The sequence below is a fragment of the Coptis chinensis genome, chromosome 2, assembly GCF_015680905.1.
Source record: "Coptis chinensis isolate HL-2020 chromosome 2, ASM1568090v1, whole genome shotgun sequence".
Classification (NCBI taxonomy): Eukaryota; Viridiplantae; Streptophyta; class Magnoliopsida; order Ranunculales; family Ranunculaceae; genus Coptis; species Coptis chinensis.
In genome coordinates, this window is record NC_141457.1 from 58591470 (window position 1) to 58614655 (window position 23186).

The 23186-nt window shown below is 42.4% G+C and overlaps 4 protein-coding genes and 1 long non-coding RNA gene across 5 annotated transcripts; all 5 read right to left on the reverse strand.

The window, feature by feature from the left end:
- LOC147516840 (uncharacterized) lies at window positions 1-1650 on the reverse strand. Its single transcript, XR_015213750.1, has 4 exons — window positions 1529-1650; window positions 1399-1450; window positions 486-596; window positions 1-326 (listed from the first exon to the last, which is right to left on the reverse strand). It is a non-coding gene; the product is annotated as an uncharacterized LOC147516840 (long non-coding RNA).
- Window positions 1651-3225: 1575 nt separating this feature from the next.
- On the reverse strand, window positions 3226-4076 carry LOC147516841 (uncharacterized). Its single transcript, XM_086593392.1, has 3 exons — window positions 3957-4076; window positions 3749-3881; window positions 3226-3665 (listed from the first exon to the last, which is right to left on the reverse strand). Exons 1-3 carry the CDS (start codon window positions 4074-4076, stop codon window positions 3226-3228), a joined length of 693 nt encoding a protein of 230 aa, XP_086449518.1.
- A 418-nt stretch (window positions 4077-4494) lies between these two features.
- LOC147516842 (uncharacterized) lies at window positions 4495-5698 on the reverse strand. The gene is made up of 2 exons (XM_086593393.1): window positions 5258-5698; window positions 4495-5169 (listed from the first exon to the last, which is right to left on the reverse strand). Exons 1-2 carry the CDS (start codon window positions 5696-5698, stop codon window positions 4495-4497), a joined length of 1116 nt encoding a protein of 371 aa, XP_086449519.1.
- A 10489-nt stretch (window positions 5699-16187) lies between these two features.
- Window positions 16188-17580, reverse strand: LOC147516843 (uncharacterized). The gene is made up of 2 exons (XM_086593394.1): window positions 16681-17580; window positions 16188-16466 (listed from the first exon to the last, which is right to left on the reverse strand). Exons 1-2 carry the CDS (start codon window positions 17578-17580, stop codon window positions 16188-16190), a joined length of 1179 nt encoding a protein of 392 aa, XP_086449520.1.
- Window positions 17581-19274: 1694 nt separating this feature from the next.
- On the reverse strand, window positions 19275-20021 carry LOC147516844 (uncharacterized). Its single transcript, XM_086593396.1, has one exon. It carries the CDS (start codon window positions 20019-20021, stop codon window positions 19275-19277), a length of 747 nt encoding a protein of 248 aa, XP_086449522.1.
- Window positions 20022-23186: the final 3165 nt, after the last annotated feature.

The following is a 23186-nucleotide window of genomic DNA, read 5'->3' on the forward strand; positions in this document are numbered from 1 at the left end:
CTGTGTTTTTTGCATCACCAGGAAAGTCCTTCGCATTACTTGCATACGTCGCTTTAAACATTTCATATGTCTCTGTCTGGTCAACGTTTGTATGTGCAAATCCTTCATTTTCTAGAGGCACTTGCACTTCCTCTCCGTGCAAAATGAACGGATCATAAGTCATATCAATACCCCACTCTATCAAATGGTCTTTTACGACATCTGGACTCAAAAGTTCAAAGTTTAAGCACTGATTGCATGGACATCTAAGGATTGTTTTGTCTTCGAAGGGAGCTAAAGAGATTCTAATGAATTCATCAATAGCAAATCCATACTCGTCCCCAGCTCTGGTAATTATAAAACCAATCATCAATATAACCTTTAAGTATATATATATATATATATATATATATATATATATATATATATATATATATATATATATATATATATATATATATATATTTTTTTAACTAAAGTAATAGAAATAATGTAATGTACTGAACCTGTTTAGAGATCTCCACGACTTGTCCATAACGTTGTTTATATATTCTGCCTACGAACGAGGAACTGAATGTCACGGCCTACTTTCCTTCTATAGACTAAAATAGGTAAATCTGGAAATTTTAAAGGTTAAAACCACACCACATACAATTATAACTTAAAAAATTAGATCATAGATTTAAACTTTTTAATTTGTACTTGGAATATTCACCACAAGACTTAACATCTTACAGCTCAAATCACACATTAAATACTAAGAAGAGATACACCAAAAAACCATGCAACGAAAATCAGTTATTTCACAACAAGAAAAAGAAGAAAATAAGGAATGAAGCATTCATCATTAAAACCCTCGCAAAAAAAAATGTAACAACTAGGCAGTCACCAATCAAGACAATCTCAGAAACATACTTACAAACACCTAGCAATATAAAAACACATCTTGAATATATGGCCGAGTTAGCCACTCAAATCAGTAATTTTAAATGTTGAACTAGTCCAGACCACAACTATGGATGCACAAGTCGAGGGTACATCTACACACAATGCCCACTTAGCAGGCCAGAAACCCAAAAAAGATAAATAAAACTAAAGAACTAGAATTATAAGATATATATAATTCTAATCTATAATTAAAAAAACAGTACAACAACACATTCTATGATATTAAGGACGAAGCATTACTTTGTAAGACTTGCCGACTTCATATACAATATAGGATATCACGTATTGTTAACGCTTATAACACTTGAATCACTGAGGAACACATATATATAAACTGTCGACTTTTTAATTATAGCAGAAATTGAAAACCTTTAAAATGTTAATAGAACTAACAAGTGATTTATGATAAATTTAAATGGAACTGTAAAGTTTTGAAGGAAGAAAAATTGTGCTTTAATGAAAGAGACAAACCTGGTTACTTTGTTCTTTTGATTTCCAGAAAAATCCACCGAAAAAGATTGTGCTTTTGTCACAAAAATAGATAATATTAGTTTTCTACGAGAGGGCTTTGAAGAGAAAGAAGTAAATAGTTAATAAGTACCTGAATCGACGAGATGAGTTGTATTTTTCATAACTGACCTAGCCGCCCTAGGTTAATGAGTTCTAATCACAGCGGGAAAACAAAATTTTATTCGCGGTTAAGATTTTATTTTCAAAGTTTTTGTTTCTTCGGCCTAGCTAAAACTTAACTTAGGCTGTGTTTGTTTAGTGGCAAACCTCTAGTGGGAAAATATTAGATTTGCCAGCATTTTCCCACTAGAGTTTTGCCAGGCTGATTTGTAGTGGGAAAATTTTAGTTTGCTAGTGTTTGTTTGCAAAAATTCATAGTGGGAAATTATGAGATTTGCTAGTTTTGCTAGCGTTTGTTTACATGGTTTTTCTCCAATGGCAAATGATATTTCAATTTTTTGGAGATATTTTTTTTGGCTTTCAAACTCAATGAAGTATAACAAAAAATTAAATAAAATACAAATTAAATTAAATTAAATACAATACAACTCAACTTTAATAGTATCCATAGGATGTCTTCTCAAACAACCATAAAATAAAGTGAAAGTGCAATGAACCATAACAACTATTGTTATCCAAACACATATAAAATGTCATTGTGTCTTGAAAAAATTCTATTTTTGTACTTTCCCATATTCGGATTCCAAACTGTGAATAAGCTGCTGTTTTGAATTCCCCACTCTCATTTTTGCATATACCTCCTGCAACACCTCTATTTTTTTTGGTGTTTTTGACTGATCTGAAAGCATCATCATAGAATATCTAAAAACCAGATACTATTACACTTGAAGAACTAGTATTGGAGATAATAGATTCAACCTCAATAATGTCAGAGCCTCAGAGGTCCTGTCATAAGCTTGGGCATTGCTCTGCCAAACTGTACCAAGCATTGTTCCATATTACAGTAGTGGACACTTTATTACCTTGTATTATCACTTTATTTCTACCTAACCATTTTTCATGTAAGAGAACGAGAACATACAAATCCCTATTGATCAGCATTAGCATACCAACTAATGAATTTTGCAATCCTTATCCTGCAAGTACTGTTGTTCATGGTTTCCACCCTTATGGCTGCTGGAGAGGCAAAACCACAGACTCGAATAACGAAATCAGACTTTTCCAAAAGGAAGGGTGTAGAGATCAATTGACAAATGGTCTAGTGCGTCTATTTAGTGTGGGTGGTAGTGGAATATTTCATTTATTTTCCTCCTTTTCTTTTCTAAACGATAATTTCCAACTTGACACTAGATCATGCTAATCTCATTTCTTACACTTTGCGCTGGGCTTATGCATTACTTACTACCCATGTTGATCTCATTTTTCTTAGTGGGAACTGAGAAATGAATGAACCTCTATAAATGAACACAGGAAAAAAGTGATTGCTATATATACCTATAACCTGTGCACACACACTAAATCAGCACCAAAGACATCAAGACACCACCAAAGACCAGCCGAAGCCGGCCAACAAAGATCGCAGCAGAGCAAAGCAAAGACACCACCACCACTCTACCACACCCACCACACCACCTAATTGCACACACTACACACACTACCACACACCAGCCCACTATACGCACACAAAGACTCAACAAGAACACACAATAAAATATCCAAAAGTAACATCAATGTCACTTAACAATAATATATCGGTCCACCACTTAACAATAATCCCACAAAAACATATAGTTCAAACATAGAAATAAACCAAAAAACAAGGTTGAATCAACGTCCAGCTTGTTCTAGCCTCCTAAACAACCATGAAGCCTTGATATCCTCTTTAAGGCCCAAGAAGCCCTTAATAAGCCTATCATTCTTGACCAGCAAGTCAAGTGACCTTAAGAAAAGCTCAGGATTCATATCAGGAAGAGATTGCAAAGCATCCTTCAACAAATCTATTTGGTCTACTTCTTCTTCTTGTGGTTCTGGTTTGAGGGCCTCGACAATTTTCGCCACCGCTTCAGTTAACACCTTAAACGAAGGGGGTTCGGGTATATCCTCAAATAATTGAGACTTCCTAGTCTTCTTAGAAGTTGGTGTAGTGCTTCTAGGACCACTCTCAGTTTGAGAAGTATCCCCACTAGCATTTGAGGGAGCACCAAAAGCAGAGGACTCACCAGCATTACAATCGTCACCCCCATCTCCTTGGGTTTGCCTAGAATCATCTAAACAAGAAGTTGAAACAAAAAGTTAATTTCAAAACTAGTTAGACACAAAATTCAGCTCTATTTACATCTAATTAACTTACCTCCATCCACCATGTCATCATCGAACCCACTATTGCCCCCTTCTCCCATTGCATAATCATTCCCAAAAATGAGACAACATTCGTCATAGTAAGGAAACGATTTCTGCCCGAGAGTTTTTGCCAACGGATGGGCCTATACCCCACAATATACCAATTAATATGACATCCAAAACCAAATCCTATAAAAAAAATGAGATTATTTTATTACCTTTACATAGCTCTCCCATGCATTCTCATCTGCATCAATTCTCTTGGTCTCTTTGTTGAAAGACAAACCAAACCCACTAGCCTCAACTGCATGTTTCGCAACTTGCCAAGCAAGTCTCATTGTTTTCAACCTCTATCTGACATTGTCTGAAACACAATTCATTCCAAGTCGCGTATTGATCTCATCAGCAGTACGCTTCAAGCTCTCTTTCCTCCACCCATTATGTGCCCTCTTGCCCCCAGTAGCTAACTCCTCTAACAACACCTCTACCAAGATGGCTTCCATGTTGGGATACCATCTAATTTGGGACGATCTTGTTTTCACAACTTTTTTCTGTTTTCCAGCCATACCTAGTTTGAAGCAATGACCAACAAAGAACATAGCATAGTAACATATCAAGGTAACAAATAAGAAAGATTGCATATGAATAAAACATTATAAGTAGTTGAAACATAATAGTGTTTATTACAAAAACACTCTAATAAAATCATAAGTCTACTACAAAAGCATCACTCATATAATCATAATATCTATTACATCACTCGTTATCTTCCCACATTGCAATTGACAGCTCATCCCTAAAATTAGTCCACCCAATACTTGGTTGCATATCAATATTCATATTTGGAGCATTCAGAGAGTTGTCAACCTCTTCCTCATCATCAGTGAGCTCCTCGTCACTCAATGTATTATCAGGATCTTCTTCTCGCAAGAAGTTATGCAATGCACAACATGCAAGGATAACCTTTGTGTGTGTTTTGACATCGTGGAAAACTGCATGCCTTAGATAGGCAAATCGCTTCTTCAAGAGACCGATTGTCCTTTCAACAACAGTACGCAAAGATGAATGGCGAAAGTTATATTGTTCTTTATGATTTTGAGGTTGAACTTCACCGATCTCTCTAAGATGGTACCGTACACCACGGTAAGGCGTGAGGAACCCTGGCACTAAAGCAAATCCAGCATCCGCAAGATAGTACTTGCCATTTGGAACAGTAAGCTTATGCCCAGGACGAGCCACAACACTCCTCAACAACCGTCCATCGTGTGCCGATCCCTCCCACCCTGCTAGCACGTATGTGAACCTCATGTCAAATGTGCAAGCTACTAACACATTTTGGGTCATGACACCTTTCCTGTTACGATACCTAGCCTGTTGTGATAGTGGTAAATTGATTGGAAAGTGTGTACCATCAACCGCACCCACAACAACCTAACATAAAAAACTTCATAAATATTTATTGAACTATTAAACATTGAAATTAGAATGATCCTATCCATTTTCTAAAAAGTTTACTGACCTTGAAATAACAATGCCAATGATGTGTGTTGGTACACTCGCGAGGAGAGTTATCAGCGGTAGCATTTGTTACTAACTCTCTGAATAAACAAAGGATTGCATTCAACACAAGATGGAAATAACGGTGAACTGTTTCTCCTGAACGAAAGAATTGAAATGTTTCATTCCGATTACGCATGTCATGCCTAACAGTGTTGAGAAATAAGGCAACTTGCTCTTCCAATGTAACATGTCTGCTTTCACGTAGACCTTGACCATGCAAACGAGTGCACAAGTGACGAAAAATTGATCGTCTCATCCTTAATTGCTCGTGGCAGAATATGTCAGTGCTTGTATACATCCTACCCAATACAGTTCTCCGCACTTGATCCCAATTCCTACGAGGACCTCTAATAAGAGCGGGGGGAGCCCTACGCCTAGGCCTATACCTCCCCATATACATTCTCCTATACCACCATGTCATCATCATATATGCACTTATAACTATAAGTAGAAACGCCACTAACATACGCTGACGTTCGGTAATCATTCTACAATATCTCAAAAAAATAATAATAATAATAATGAAATATACAAATTCATGTACTCAATTAACGAAACAAACAAATTGATACAAACATACATACATGAACAATGCAGAGGAAATATTATAAGGGACGAATGCAGAGGAAATAGAAAGCATGTTTATAGGGGAGCAAATGAGCAATTTTGTTCATCTCCTTGTGTGTTGCAAACTGACAATGATCTTGATATATGAGGGGACGCTTATATTCGGTAACTTGATTAAACATATATACAAAACAATTCATATATGTCAAGTTATGCACTTGCGTAGTAGTGAGCCTCCGTGAACCTACTGAGAAAATATAAAGTGGATACCAAATCTTTATCTTGCTTTTTATCATCGTTACACTAACTGCCAATATTAATCAACTATTTTGCACCTCAGTATATTTTTGCCCAAGTTCTCTATACTTAAGTGTACTATTGTAGAACAAAATATATCTAAAAATGTGTTTGCTTATCCGCAAGAATTTGCAGTACTCTCAGTCCTGTCTAAAAAAGACAGTTCAAACCGCTATGATATGATCAGCCTTATTCTGACTAATTATCTACTATCTACATCCAATGGAAGTGTAGTTATTAAGAAATTTCGAAGAAAACAGAACCAAGCAAAATAAGGTGTGGTGGTACAAGTTAGTGTGGAATTAATATATTCATCCCAAACCAGCTAGAATAGCATGGAAACTTTGCAATGGCTGTGCTGCTACAGACAAAGGAATGCAAAGGAGGGGCATCAAGTTGGTGTCTAAGTGTTGCATGGGGTGTCCCTGTGAGGAGTCGCTACAACATCTACTTTGGGATTGTGTTTGTGCAAGGAAAGTGTGGGATGGGGTGGCTGAATGCCTTGGGTTCAGTAACAATTTCTACAATCTCAAAGATAGCACTATTATCAAGCATTTGTGGGTAACGGCTATACTATCAGGCATGGTGTCAATTTGGAAAATTCAGAAACAAGATTGTAATGGACAACAAGACACCAGAGTCAAATTTCTGCAAGAAGGAGATCAAGAAATAAGTGAAGAGCACTTTTTGGCTATCAAAAGGTGTTATGTACAATACAGCAGCTGATGTTACCACTTTGAAGTCGTGGGGACTACCAGAAAGGAATGGCAAGGCTTATGGATTACAACTAACATAAATTTCTTATATTACACTTAGAAGTGTAGTCAAGAATTGTGTATAAGAAGGGGCATACCAAGCATCAGGACATGTTAGCAGCAATCTTCAATTGTGTTGAAAGATATTGGACATTACACCTACTATGACTAGGTACGTTCAAAACCTTCTAGCAGCCTCAATTATTAGAATGTCCATGCCTAACAAACTAGTTTGTATACAAATACGACTCCTACCAATAACAACATACCCAAGAGGTGAGAATCAAAACTGGAACGCATCCAACAATGGCACGTCGACATTAATAATTAATTGTCGAAAGGTCTAAATCTTGTTAATTAATTTTGCCAGGATTGTTTTTAAAATGTGAGACAGAGATTGAGAGAAAGAGAGATGAGAGATGAGAGCGAGAGAGAATACTTGAGAAGAGAGCGAGTTGTTGAGAGGCGGCAGTGAGAAAGAGAGAAGAGAGATCGAGAAGGAGAGTTGTTTCTATTTTCCTACCATAGTGGGAAAATACCGGGTGACTAATTCAACTTTGGGGGGAGGTGTTTTCTATTTTCCCACTTCTAGTGGGATAATTTGATTTGTCGGCTAATTTCAAATAGTGTTTTCCAGGGTCGTTAAATACACCCAAACACTGGCAAATGGTACTTCTAGTGGGAAAATACAATTAGCCACCCTCATTTGCCAGTTAACAAACACACCCTTAGAGTTTTTTGTTTAATTAAGCTACTACTAAAAAGCCCCGCCTGTCTAATGGGCCTAATGGGCCTAGAGCGAAGCAATGTGTCCATCAAATAGCTACCACTAGACATCACTTTTGAAAGCGATTTGCTATTCCAATCTAGACGTCACTTGTAAAGTGATTTAATATTTCAAATTTTCACATCATTTATAAAGTGATGCAAAAAGTGATTTAAAAGATTAAACGACATCACAACGTTTACATCACTTCTAAAAGTGATGTTGTAGACCTTTTCTAAGTCACTTTTGTAGAAAGTGATGTTAAAACAATATTACCACCAACTACTAACATCACCTTTGAGAAAAGTGATTTCTAATGTTATGTACGACATCATATTTTTAGAAGTGACGTTGATCAAGTGATGTCATATCATAAAATTGTTGTAGTAATCATTTTGTAAGTGAAGTTGTGGGTTGTTTTAGATTTGGTCATTATTTACGGCCCTTTTAGGAGCCGGGCTATATATATAGGATACGCCCACTCCCAGTTTTGCCCACTCCAACCCACTCCAAATTGTATCCACTCAAAAATGCGAGATCATTTCGAAAATCTAAGGTCGAAATTAAAACAAACCAAAAGAAAAAAACAACAACAAAACCCTTCGTAGAATCTAAATCAAAACCCTTCACACCCATTGTACCCACTCCAAATCAAAATTTCCAAACCAAACCTTTAAAACAATCTTATGATCTTATGTCATCCTAAAAAAACCTCTTCATCACTTCTTTCTATCAAAGCATCTTATGAACAAATGACTTTACCGTTACTATGGACATCCCACTTTCTCTTTCTTTACACAAATATGGATTCATCAACTCCTCTTGACTATGTTTTGTTTCAACTTACACCAACTAGAACCAGGTACTTACATTCTTTGATCTAGTGCATGTGTAGTTACGTTTGTTTATGTTATAGTATTGTACTATGTAGGTGTGATCTTGTTGTGCTTACTGGAAGTAATAAGAAAGAGAAAATGGCTTTTGGACTATTTGAACCATTCATTACACATCTTAAATATGCAAAAGAATAGATCCCCAAGGGAGGCTATTTCATTACTTTACGACCACCTTTACCTGATTCATCTTGGTTTACTAAAGGCACTTTGGAAAGGTAATTAAAAAAAAAAAAAAAAACTGTTTGTAATGATTTAATGTATTTGAAAAAAGAATGGGAAGTTTTGAATATGTTTTTTTTTGTGTAGATTTGTACGATTTATTAGTACGCTGGAAGTGCTAGAGAGGTTTGTTACTATTGAAAATGAGATCACGCAGATTGAGAATTCGATTCAGGCAAATGAGATATTGAACAATGCAGTTATTGTGCAAACAGAAGAAGGTACACATTTTATTATTAGTTATAGATTGCTTGACATTTTTTGGATTTATCTCGTTTTAAAGCTATTGGCCAATGGTGTTTTGGCTGATCTTAGTATGTCATTGAAGTATGGATTTCCAAACCTTTGACTACCCATTACCTGCACACTGCCACATAGCATATTGTCATGAGTGCATCACCTTGATAAAAACCAAACAACAAGTTACATAGCTATTGTTAGCATCAAAAGACTAATTATAGACGGAGAGTGATTAGATCATACCCTAGCTGGACCCTTGTGTTATGTCAATGAACGAGACGAGTTGACGATATCGTCAAACCATATCGGCTGAGAATTGCCAAAGTACATGCCTATGGGGTACAATGTCTCCACTTCATTACACAACATTTTAACCTTTTTGGAAGAGATATTAGCTCATCAATTTTGTGTTATCTTGCCCCACAATGAGTAGAGATCATTCAAGAGTAGAGGTCCAAGTCTTTTATACATAGTTCCTTGTGCCCGATTGGGAGTCATAGATTGTTGTGGTTTTGATTAGTTGGAAATTCGAGAACTCAACACAGCCATGATCAACAATTTGAAAAGAAAACTATATATAGCTGTTATACATTATCACTATCATGTATAAAGTTAGGTTAGATATATAGCTTGAAAGGGTTGATCTATGAGGATTATATTATTTTGATTTTTAGGTTATGACATGGTTAGGTATTTGAGATGTTGAAATTACAAAGGAAACTCTGTTAAAATTTTTATAAAATTAGAATGACGTAATATTAAATTTTTTTTGTTAGAACATCACCAATGGGTTGTGTAAACACAACCATATAGGCTCCACATAGGAGCCACATGTGTTTTTAAAAGAGATTTACACAATGAGTTTAATGGATTAAAAAATACATTCAATAGTGAGCTAATGTAACTTTTTGGAAAATGTGTAAAAAGAAGTGGTGTTGCCTTCCTATTGGTTTAAAATAATGAGAATGTCCCAAACTTATGGGGTCCCATTTTTTAAGTAGTGGGTAGTTAGAACTAATTGAGTTAAAATGTGTAAAACTATTTTCATTTTGAAGCATGTGTTTACACATTTTTAAACTAAAAGTGTGGGATGTTAGATTTACACTAAAAATGATTTACACAATCCCATTGATGATGCTCTTAATATTTGAAAGTTCCATTGAAACCCGTCTTGTTTTGTTTCGTCGTCCCTGTTAATATTTGAAACTCTCTCTAATTGATTATGTTTCGTTTTCGTATCCATTTTATCAATGAAGCTTGTTTTTATATTATTAGATTGAAACTTTTGGTTACTAATACTTGTTTATGATTTATTTTTGTAGCGAAAACCATCTACACAGGTGCAAAGAAATTGTAGTGGCGGGAGTAGTAGCTTGGGGGTCGAGGTGACCCACCTGAGAAAAAAAAAGGAACGGGAACCTCAGCATCTGTCCGTAAAGGGGATCGACACGACAAGCGGATTATGCCGATTAGAGTAATGTAGTAGGTGTAGGTGATTTAGAGATAGTAGAGAAAAATAAAAGAAGAAGGGGGAAAGAAATGAATGCTTCTATTTGTATATGGATTAGGGTTTTGGTTTTGGTGTAAATTTGATGTATATGAATGTATGGGGTGTAAAATTGATGTATTCGAATGTATGAAATTTGAAGTTATTTTAATATAAATTTGGAATTTGAAGTTATGTTTATGAATTGGGGCTCCATATGAATTTGGAATTTGGTTATAAATTTGAACTTGAATTTGAATTTGAATATGGTTTGATGTATATGAATATGATTCATATTCATATACAATCATATTCATATACATCAAACCATATTCAAATTCTTCATATTCATATACATCAAATCATATTCAAATTCACGTTTAAATTCATATTCATATACATCAATCCATATTCATTTGAGTTAAAGTTGAAAATTGCAAGTTTTTGCTCCGAACGACCCAGTCAGGTCGCATAGAAGTGTTCAAAATGATCTGAAGAAATCATTTCCAGAGATATTTGCCCTTGACAACCCATGCAAACTGCTTGGCTTTAGACCTAAACGACCCCATCAGATCGTTTAAGTATGCAGCCAAGCGACCCCGCCATGCCGTAGACATTTGCCTTAGACGACCCCATCACCTCGCGAGATCATCTCAAGATCGTAGCCACTCACCTCGTGAGATCATCTTAAGATCTAAGGGTCTATAATAAAACAAAACAAAAAATACTACAAAACAAAATTAAAACAAAAAGAACACCGTACCCTGCCAACCCCTATTATATTCATCAAACCCTTAACTAAACACTAAGAATTAACTCTCTCCACTAAACCAGCAAACCAATTCTTACTAATTCACTTCTCCAGCAAACCTTTAAACTCTGTCCAGTTTCCCGCCAACCAGAAAGAGAGATAGAATCGACGACAACATTGAATGATTCAAGTGAGCAAACATTGATTTTTGCATACTTATATTGAACATACAGAGTTGTTTGCATCCTACTCATATTGCCAAGTTATATTTTAAAATTATTTGATGTTGATTTCAAACTAGAATCCTCAAAGATGATTTTTTTTTTTTTTTTGGTTTTTTTCTTACTTCTGTATGAACAAGAATACACACCACTAAGATCCTATGTCTTAGTCTCTCCTTCTCTCTCTCTCTCCTTACTGTTCCCTTTTATATCGCCATCCCCTCTCTCTTGTCCCTTGATCTTTTCCTCATCCTCTGGTCCACCTCCACACACCTGTCCCTTTAGGGGTCCACGGCCCGACTTCGGTACTCCCCATCCCTTTTCCCTTACGTTGCCTCTTCTTTGACTCTGACCACTCGGTTCTTACATGCTTCTGTACGGCCTGACCACTTTTATAAAGCCGCAGCCTCGATCCAGTGTTTCACGTCTCCCCTTTCTTATACTACTTTGGGCCAGCGGACATGCCACCTCAGTACTCCAAAAAGGGGTTGATACAAATGCCCCCTCTCGGTCCGCGGATCCGAATGGATTCGTGGGCCGAGACTCCTCACCTGTCAGACTACCGAGTTGTCATGTCACTCATCAATCATTTGAATCTTTCTGACAATCAAGCTACCCATTGCCTTGACCTCCGGGCCCTTGCCCCGCGTCCCTAGGCACGTGCCTTGCAGCGTACGCCCTACTAGCCTTGTCTCCTCGATTCTCGTGATGCCACGTGTTTACTCTTGATTGGCTCTCTTTGCCACCTGCGCCCCCCTCATTTTACCATTTTACCCTTGACTCTACGAATCCCGCCCAACTCTTTTATTACGTATTCCTTCCTCTTCCCAACTCTTCACTTTTCATCTTGCTTATTGCCTTCTCAACTTTCCTCACACCATTTTTCTTTTGCTTACCTCCTTGCAAGCTCCTTGCCTCTGTCCTACCCACTTCGGTGAAGCTTCCCTTGCATCTCACTTCCGCTCCACATGACTACCGCCCTCTCTGCTCAGGTTTGTGTCCGTATCCCTTACTCTCCTTTTCTTTCTAGCTTAAGTTAGCTAGTCATTTTTGGTTTCTTGTTCTCTTGTGCCCCTTTCTTTTCTTCTGCCGTTCATTCATCACTCTTACCCCCCATCTGGTCTTGTTCATCGCACCCTAGTGCCATGTCAGGCTCAGAGTCTGGTGGCTCCTCCGCTACCGGATCGACTAGATCTGTGTCCCCGACCTCCTGATCATTCGGCTCCGCAGCGGAGTCTGGATCTTCCGACCCCTCCGCAGACCTCCCTAAATCTATTTCCACTGAGTTGACCCGTGGGGCCGCTGCCCCATCCACCTCCGGTAGATCCTCCGCACTACCTTCTCCTCCATCTCACTACCGCAGACCCAACCTGGCCGCTGTAAAGGCTGCCTACGATATCCCTGAGGATGTGATCTTAGAACATGTGCCCGGGGTCACTCATTTTCCCCATCTAGTACCGTCGCGGCCGGGGTTTTTGGTAGCAACAGTGGGGCAAATAACGGCTGGTCTCCGCTTCCCCTTGTCCCTGTTAGATGTTAAAGTCTGCAACCACTTTAACATTCCCCTGTGTCAAGGCATCGGCAACTTTTGGCAAATTATGTACGCTGCCAACTATTACAATACCACGAATACCCCGCGGATTTTCCTTCAGGACATCACTTCCCACTATTTTATCAAGAAAAACACCAAGGTTGGGAGCGTGGGGTATCAATCCTTCTACGTGCGTCCGTAGAATAAGTCGTTTGTTATCTGCGTCACCTCCTCTGACAAGGTCTGGCACCACTATCCCCTCTATGTGTCTGGGAACTTCCTTTCCGCTGCTCTTCCCCCTGAATTGTGCCTGAGGCACTCCCATTTTATCCGCCGCGGTGAGTTTAGTTGATTGCTTCATTTGTTTCATATACGATTATCTCCTTGACATGTCTTTTTCTCTGCTTTTCAGGTTGGAACCCGGATTCCCACTCCCAGATATACACTGGTGTTTCCTCTGCGATTTTCACGGACTCAGGTGGCCTGGGGGGGCCGACCCGGTCGCGACATCCTCGGCATTGACCCCGACAAAGTGAGTCCACTCCTCCGAGACCCATCCCTTAAAGACATTGGCAAATACCGCAGCCCTCTATACCTTCTACCCCCACCCAAAGAGAGGAAACCCAAGCCATCTCCCCCCAAGAAACGGAAGGTGAAACACCCAGTCCATCGGTCCTTTGGGTATACCACAAAGATCTCCCGCAACCAAGCTCTCGCCCGGAAGGCCGCAGCCTCTCAAACTCGTAAGCCCTCCATTAGTTCTTTCTCAATCCCCCCTGCTACAGTCCCCAGGTCTTATTCTTCCATAGCTGACTGGGACGACGATTTTGCCTCCCCTGCAGGCACCTCTGACAATATGGATGTTACCAAACTCAAGCTTTGGGACAGCGATTCTGATGGTGATGCGCCCAACAATGCCGCTGCCAAGGGCCCTCCTACCAAGAAGGCCAAGACTGCTGCCCCCACTGCCCCTGCTCATTCCTCTCGACCCTCAACACCGCGGTCCTCTTCCCGCTGCACTGGTAAAGAGGCGGTCCCTATTGGTCCCTTGCTCAAAGGGACCATAGAAATCTGGCATCCTCAATTCAAGGCCAGAGACCGCGATGTCACCACTCGTGACTCTGCTCTGGATAATCCAGCAGTGGCGGCGTCTCTCTTCTTTAGTTCCCACCTCCCTAGGGATCAAGTGTATGGGGATTCCGGCTCCTTCGCCTCCCACCGAGCGGCGATCTACACTGGCTGGGAGCGGGTATGCCCCACATCCCTCTCTTTTTCTTCTTTATTGCTTATTGTTCTCTAACTTGGTCTGTACCTTTAGTTGAGCCTGTATGTGGGTTATATGATTCGGGATCTAACCAACACCCTGGACGCGTTTGAATCCATGAAAGCTGAGATTCACGGGCCCACTGGGTGGAAAGTGAAATGCGCCCAACTGGAGAAGGAAAGGGATGACTCCCGTCTCACTACCCTCAAACATCACAAGGAGCTCCAGCGCGCCGAGGAAACCTACAAGGACTATGTGGCAGGCATCGCCTCTCAGCTGGAGAATCAGAGGGAAGCTGACAAGGCCGCCGCTTAGGCAGACTTGGAACAGTTGCTGAAAGGTGCCGCTGAACACTTCAAGGTCCTGGCCGCCAAGAAGATAGCTCGTGAACTGAACCAACAGCTGGAAGCTCTTACTGCCGCTGGGCGTCTTCTCCCCGACTCATCTCCTGCTTTGATTCCCCTTGAATCTGCGGCCATCGCCCCTGCTCCTGAGACGGAAGCAGCTGCCATTCCTGGGGTGTCCTCGTCTCCCATTGACGTGGATGAATCCACCGACGTGGTAGAAGAGGGTGGCCTGCAAGCAGACGCCTTGGGCGATCCGAAATGAAGTGCACTTAGGTTTCTCTTTGTCAGTTGGCTTAGCTTGTTACACCGTTTAGATCTGATATTTGATGCTTCAACTTTTTGTTTCAACCCCTGGGTCTAGATTTCTGGGTAGTCCCAGCAGACCGCAGTGGGTCTCCGTTTCTGGTTTAACTCATGTTTTGTGAAACTCATTGCAATCCACGTGTTCATCTTTTATAATGTGTTGCCATCCCTCCCTATTTAGTTATTGCTTTGTTTCATCGTGGCGTTCACCCCCTTCCAATTTGATTTGGTGATGTAAGGGTCCGCTGCGTATGCTCGGGCCGCTCAGCTTGCCCCCCAAGTTGCCTAAGGAGTGCTAAGGGCCGCTGAGTACGCCCGAGCCGCTCAGCGTGCCCCCAAGTTGGCCGTGGAGATGTTGAGGGCCGCTGAGTGTGCTTGGGCCACTCAACTTGCCCCCAAGTTGCCCAAGGAAATGTTGAGGGCCACTGAGTATGCCCGGGCCACTCAGCTTGCCCCCAAGTTGCCCAAGGAGATGTTGAGGGCCGCTGAGAATGCTCGGGCCACTCAGCGTGCCCCCAAGTTGGCCGTGGAGATGTTGAGGGCTGTTGAGTATACCCAGGCCACTCAGCTTGCCCCTAAGTTGACTAAGGAGATGTTGAGGGCCGTATAGTATGCCCAGGCCACTCAGCATGCCCCTAAGTTGGCCGTGGAGATGTTGAGGGCCGCTGAGAATGCCCGGGCCACTCAGCTTGCCACCAAGTTGACTAAGGAGATGTTGAGGGCCGCTGAGTATGCCCGGGCCACTCAGCGTGCCCCTAAGTTGGCCATGAAGATGTTGAGGGCTGCTGAGTATGCCCGGGCCACTCAGCTTGCCCCCAAGTTGACTAAGGAGTCAACATTGATGTCGGAACCGTTATCCACTGCTCCTGACCTAACACACACATGAGCGGACGCACATTCATTAAATGGAAAAATTGGCTATTGCTTTCATTAACATAGTAGCTAATTCAAAATAACATTACAAGGCATGAATGAAGCAAATACAATTTTCTTTAATTAAAAGCACCCATAGCAAAAGTTACTCATGGAATTCCTTCAGCATCCTGATGTTCCACGGTCGCTTGATGTTCTCCCTTTGGGGTGTCTGTAGCATGTAGGTCCTGAACATCCCTGCCTTTACTATGGTGTAGGGTCCCTCCAAGTTGGGTCCCAACTTCCCATCTGTCTCTTCCTTGGTGGCTGGGGTCACCCTTCGAAGTACCCGATCTCCAACATGAAATGTCCGCGGCTTCACTCGCTTGTTATACTATCTCTGCAACCTGCGGTGATACTCTTCCAATCTGATGCGCGCAGTGTCTCTCCTCTCCTCTGTGAGGTTCAGTTCCTCGGTCAGTATTTTCTCATTAACCCCTGCCTCCACCGCCTTGGTTCTAGTCGTCGGAGCCATCATTTCCACCGGGATCATTGCCTCTACTCCGTAGGCCATTGCGAAAGGGGATTCTTCTGTAGATGTCCGCGGTGTAGTGCGATACGCCCACAGAACATGATTTAATTCAACTGCCCAGCACCCCTTGTGCTCCTCCAGCTTTTTTTTTAAAATTATCCATGATGATTTTGTTGGAAGACTCTGCCTGTTCATTCCCCTCAGGATTGTACGGGCCTCAAAACCCTTGCTTCACTTTGTAGGCTTGGAGGAAGGCTTTCACTTTTCACCCCATGAACTGAGTACCGTTGTCCGCGATGATGGTGTGTGGTAGCCCAAACCAGCATATGATATTCTCCCACAAAAACTTTCTCACCTGTTCCTCTTTCACCTGCTGCAGGACCACACCCTCAACCCATTTCGTAAAATAGTCCGTTGCAGCCAGCATAAACCTCCTTTTTCCACTGGCCATAGGCAGGGGCCCGACAACATCCAATGCCCACATAGCGAATGGCCATGAGCTAAAGACCTTGTGCAATGGTTCTGCAGGTGAATGTATCAGCGACACAAAGGTCTGACATTTTCGGTACCTCCTGGCATACTTAGTCGCATCTCTCTTCATGTGGGGCCAGAAGTACCCTTGAGATAGCAACCAGTGGGCCGTCGTCCTTCCTGCCGAGTGGCTTCCATAATCCCCTTCGTGAACCTCTCCTAACACCTCTTGCGCTTTCTGCGGCCCTAGGCATCTCAAAAGTGGCCCGCTGATGCTCCGCCGATATAACTCCTCATCTGACAGAATGTATCTCCTTGACCTCTGTTCCATTCTCCTTCTCTCACCTTTGTCCCCTGTATCTATCCCCGATAAGTAACTCTTGATGGGTTCCATCCATCCATGCTCTTGCTCAGTAGTTAGGCACACCTCCTCGTCCTCCGCAGTGCTTGGTTTGCTTAGCACCCTGACCTCGATAGATCTACCCTCTGTCCCAGGGAGTACTGCGGCAACATACGCCAAGGCATCGGCGTGTCTATTCTCCCCCCTGCCTAGATGAGCAAAACTGATCTTCTCGAATTTTCCTGCCTTTTTCTGCACCACCTCTAGGTACTTGGCCATCCGAGGGCACCACGCCGCAAATCCTCCATTGACTTGACATATTACAAAATTAGAATCAGAATACACTGTCAGTTCGCACACACCCAAATCCTTGGCCAAATTCATCCCTGCTATCACTGCCTCATACTCATACCCATTGTTCGAAGCCGCGAAACCCAGTTTCATTGACAACTCTAGGCGAGTATTCTCGGAGTGACTAGCACCACCCCAATTCCGTTCCCAGTGTCTGTAGCTGATCCATCTGCAAACACCCTCCAGCCATTCCGCATGTCCCACGGATCCAAGGGATCATGATTTTGGTCCGTCTCTTGTTCCATGACCATCTCTTCCCCCCAGGTGGGGTCCTCAGCCGAAAACTCGGCCAGGAATTTTGCCATCGCTTGGGCCTTCTCTGCGGTTCTGGCTTGGTACTCGATCTCATAAGAGCTGAGCAGCACGGCCTACTTCAACATTCTTCCCGATTTCTCGACCTTCAATGCCTGCTTGAGTGGCAAGTTAGTCACTACCACCACAGAATGAGCATCAAAGTATGGTTTCAACTTCAGTGCTAAGAAGACCAGGGTCAGGGCATACTTTTCAATCCTACTGTACCTTGTTTCGGCGACCAACATTGTTTTGCTTTGGAAGTACACTGACCTCTCTGCCTTTCCCAGTATCCTTATCAATACTAAACTAATCGCACACTCAGACACCCCCAGGTATAAGTACAGCTTCTCCCCCTGTCCTGGCCGCGACAAGATCGGGGCCTTGCCCAAATATTCTTTCAATTCCTGGAACGCCTTTTCACATGCCTCGGTCCACTGGAAGTCACTCGTCCTTCTTAACAATAGGTACAAGGGCCGACACTTGTCTGATGACTTGGATATAAATCTATTAAGTGTCGCGACCGTACCCGCCAGCCACTGAACTTCCTTCACATTCTGCGGAGACGACATCTCTAGTAAAGCCCTAATCTGATCCGGGTTCGCTTCTATGCTGCGGTATGTGCCTATATACCCCATAAACTTTTTGGATGCGACCTCAAATGTGCACTTCTCTGGGTTCAACATCAGCTTGTGTCTTCGCAGTATGGCTAATGTCTCTTTCAGCCCCTCCAAATGCTCCTCTTTAGTCATACTCTTCTCTACCATGTCATCTATATAGATCTCCATCTTTTTTCTGATTTTAGCCTCAAACATCTTCTCCCCCACTCTCTGAAATGTTGCCCCCGTATTCTTCAGAACAAAAGGCATTCTGGTGTAGCAGTAAGTTCCTCCTTCCATTATAAATGTTGTCTTCTCTTGGTCTGGGCCGTACATCACCACCTGATTGTAGCCCATGGAGGTGTCCATAAACGAAAAGAACTTATACTCTGCGGTTCAGTCCACCAATTCATCTATCCGCGACATCGGATAGCAATCCTTTGGACATTCCTTGTTGACATCCGTGAAATCCACGCACATTCTTACTTTCCAATTCTTCTTAGGTATTGCTACCACATTCGACAGCCATTCAGTGAACTTGCATTCGCGGATGATTCCAGCATCTTTCAACTTCTTCACCTCCTCTCGAATTCCCTGTGCATACTGAGGCTTCATACTCCTCATTTTCTGTTGGACTGGGCGGGCCCCTTCCCGCATATGCAACCTGTGGCACGCGAAGTCTGGATCCAACCCTGCCAAGTCCTCGATCATCCATGCAAACACATCGTTGTTCTCAGTTAGCAAGGCAATCAATTTCTCTTTCCAACCTTCGGAACAACTTGCCTCTATGTTCACAAACTTCTCCTCCTCTGCTACCCTGATGTTCACGACCTCAATCTCGTCCATTGTCTTTCCCCCGACGAGCGACCTCTTCTCTATGGACGCGGTCTGTAATTGCTATGCTAGCTTGTCTCTTGTCCCTGGCACCTCTTTGTTAGTGACGCGGCCCAGACCCCTCACTGTCACCTGGTGGATGTCCTGGGCCATGACCTGATCGCCCCTTATCTCGTACATTCCTCCATTCGTCGGGAAACGGATCACTTGATAATAAGTAGACGGAACTGCCTTCATCTCATGAATCAATTTTCTTTCTAGGATCGCATTGTATTGTGAGTTAGTATCCACTACCATGAACCGGGTGAAAGTGGTCATTGGCCCCGCGGTCACCGGCAGCACTAGTTCCCCTAATGGCTCCGTCATGCTGTCGTTGAACCCGAACAAGTTAGTCTGAAAGGGGTTCATCTGCTCTCTTCCTATGCCCATTTCTTCCATCGCACTCTGAAACAGCAGATCCACTGAACTCCCGCAGTCTATTAGCACCCCTTTCACCATGTAATTTCCCATCACTATGGTAATTACCAGTGCATCTTCATGAGGCGAGCTTACCAACTCCAGATCTTTTAGAGTGAATTCTATCCTGTCATTCCCTTTGTTGCCCCCTAGTACCGGCCGTGGACTGCTCACCACTTCATTTATTTGTTGCAGACTAGCTGTCCTCCTCACCTTATCTCGGTAAGCATTTCTTCCCAGCGTTTCACCACTGAAAATAACATTTATCGTGCCCAGGATTCTGGATGCGGCAGGCACCCTTTCGATCGGCTGAACTTCCTTGACATGTTCCTTTAGTTGTCCTCGCCCAATCATTCTCTCCACCAACCATTGTAAAGCAAAACACTCATTGGTAGCATGATTCCTGACCTGATGGTATGCACAAAACGGCTTTCCCTCTATCTCCTTAGGCGAGCTCCATGGTTCTTCATAATACCGTTGTCCCTTGATCAGGGGCAGGATTTCCTCCAATGGCTTGTTCCGTGGAGTCAATTCTATCTCATGGTAAAGTTTCCTCTCCCTGTACTCCCTTCAGGCTTGGTCCCTGCCCCTCTCCGCTCTATGTGTCTCCCCTCTGTAGGCCCCTCCGTCCCGTGCTGCGGCCCTGTCTTTTCCCCCTCATCGGCCACGTTGTGCACTGACTTCTCGGGTTTCTTGTGCTCCTTACTATTTCTCCGCAAAATGTCCTCATATCGGATGTACCTCTCTACCTTCAAGTACAAAGCATGCAAGGTGGTAACTTCAATCTTTGATACTGATTCATGCACCCTGGTTCCCTGCTTCAGTCCATGTTGGAATGCTATGACCGCTGTGCGCTCGTCCAAACTCTCCACCATCAGTGTCTCTTCCTTAAATCTGCACAAGAAGTCTTTGAGTGTCTCCGCGGACTTCTGCTTGACATTAAAGAGATCCGCTACGTCTACTACCCTATTCTTCTGGTGGATGAAGTGATTCACAAAAGCTTGCTCCAACTCCTTGAACCTCTGGATACTCCGCAATGCCAACCGATAATACCAGTCGGATGCTCCCCCTTTTAGACTGGTAGAGAACATCATGCAACGAAGGCCATCATACTTCGCCTCTTGCCACAGCGGCATCTACTATTGGAAGTGATGCAAATGGTCCGCTGGATCTCCTTTCCCGTCGAACCTTTCAAACTGCGGCTGCATGAACCTTTTGGGTACCTCCGAATTCCAGACCGAGTCAGCAAATGGATTCTGATTCAGGTTGTCCACCACCTTTTTGGCCGCGCCGTGTTTCTCCTTTTCCACCACGCAGTTGGCCTCTCTGCCTTTTTCGATCATGGCCTGCACCATTTCCATGGTAATGCCTCCTGCATGGTTCACCCCAGCTACCTGAGGAAGTTCCTCGCTTTGCACTTCCACTTCACTACCCGCAGGTACTGCGGTTTCTGCTCCTCCCTGAGTGTCTTCTCTTTCTCTCCTCAACTCCTCATTTTCTTCCCTAAGTCTACCTGCCTCCTCCTGAAGCAACCTAGTCACCTTAGCCACCGAATCTTCGACTTCCTCTTCCCCCACCTCTATGTTTTCAACACTCGCCGTTTTGTTCTGAACGGCCTCCTCCCTCGTCAGCCTCATCCTTTACCTCTTCCTCTACCTCTTTCTCTCTTAGCTAGAGCCATGTTTCGCAACTTCCCATTCTTCCCAAATCATGGACCTACCTCGTCCCCACAGACGGCGCCAAATGTATGAACAAGAATACACACCACTAAGATCCTATGTCTTAGTCTCTCCTTCTCTCTCTCTCTCCTTATTGTTCCCTTTTATATCGTCATCCCCTCTCTCTTGTCCCTTGATATTTTCCTCATCCTCTGGTCCACCTCCACACACCTGTCCCTTGAGGGTTCCGCAACCCGGCTTCGGTACTCCCCATCCCTGTTCCCTTACGTTGCCTCTTTTTTTACTCTGACCACTCGGTTCTCACATGCTTCTGTACGGCCTGACCACTTTTACAGAGCCGCGGCCTCGATCCAGTGTTTCGCGTCTCCCCTTTGTTATACTACTTCGGGCCAGCGGACATGCCATCTCAGTACTCCAAAAAGGGGTTGATATAACTTCTGCAGCTTTCAACTGATTATATATTGTGTTTTCTGTAGAATCAATTGACGACATCTTTTTTCATACTGGAGTATCTGAGGAAAATGAAAATGAGGCTGCTTCGTCTTCTCATCCAACTCGAGACGACATAGACATAGTTGAGAGCGAAAAGATTTTGTATTTTGGGATGAATTTTACAAGTCTGGAAAATGCAAAACATTTTTATATAGACTACGGAAAAGCATTGGGATTTAGTGACGTTACTCGAAGTACCCAAAAAAGAATTCCACATTCAGACGAAGTGAGTACTTGTCAAATGACTTGCGAGTGTTTTGGGACTTACATAGAACGAGTGAAAAAAAGAATAGATGAGGGGTCCGAGAAAGAAGTAATAAACAAGAGGAGAAACATGAATACGGTGAAATGCAGGTGTTTAGCAACAATGAGAGTGACAAAACAAGTTAGTAGATTATGGAAAGTGGTGAAGTATGTTGGTGCACACAATCACAACCTTGTTAGCCTGGCGAAAAGGATGTGCATGCCTGTTTGCAAAAATTTGCATGTTGCAGCTAAGATGTTGATTGACTTGTTCCATGATGAAGGCATACTTGTGAATAAAGTTGCTGATATACTTGACGGACCACAAAATGGTTTTTTTGACAGAGATTGTTGGAACCACTTAGGTCTGTCGAAGTAGTATAAGAAACCTGTAAAAGGTGATGCTACCGCAGTGCTAATTTTTTTTTTAAGAAGAAGAGTATAGAAGATCCTAATTTCTTCTACACAATACAGATGGATAGCGAAGCACGGACAATCAATTTTTTCTGGGTAGATGGTCGTTCACGTATGCAGTTTCAGTATTTTGGTGAGGTTCTTTTCTTCGACACCATATATCGCAAGAACGTATATGAAATGCCATTTGCACCATTTACTGGAGTAAACCACCACATGCAGTCAATCCAGTTTGGTTGTGCACTCCTATTGGATGAGACAGAAAAATCTTTTAAGTGGGTTTTTCAGACTTAGCTAGCTACCATGGGCGGGCATGCCCCATCTTCAATCATCACATATCAAGACAAAGCTATGACGTTGGTTGTTGAGAAGGTTTTCCCAAATACACAACATAGATTTTGCCTATGGCACATTTTGAAGAAATTCCCTTAAAAACTTCCACATGTTTATTTCAAAAAGTCATATTTCAAAAAAGCTATCAAAATGTGTATTCGGGAAACTTATATTCCTAGTGCTTTCGAAACGAAGTGGAAGAAATTGATGCCTACATATGAGTTGGTGGAGAATGAATGGCTCATAGGACTATATGAGATTCAAGAAAAATGGGCACCGGTTTATCACTTGGATACTTTCTATACTGGCACTAATACTACTGGGCGTTCTGAAGGTATGAATTCTTTTTATAAGAATT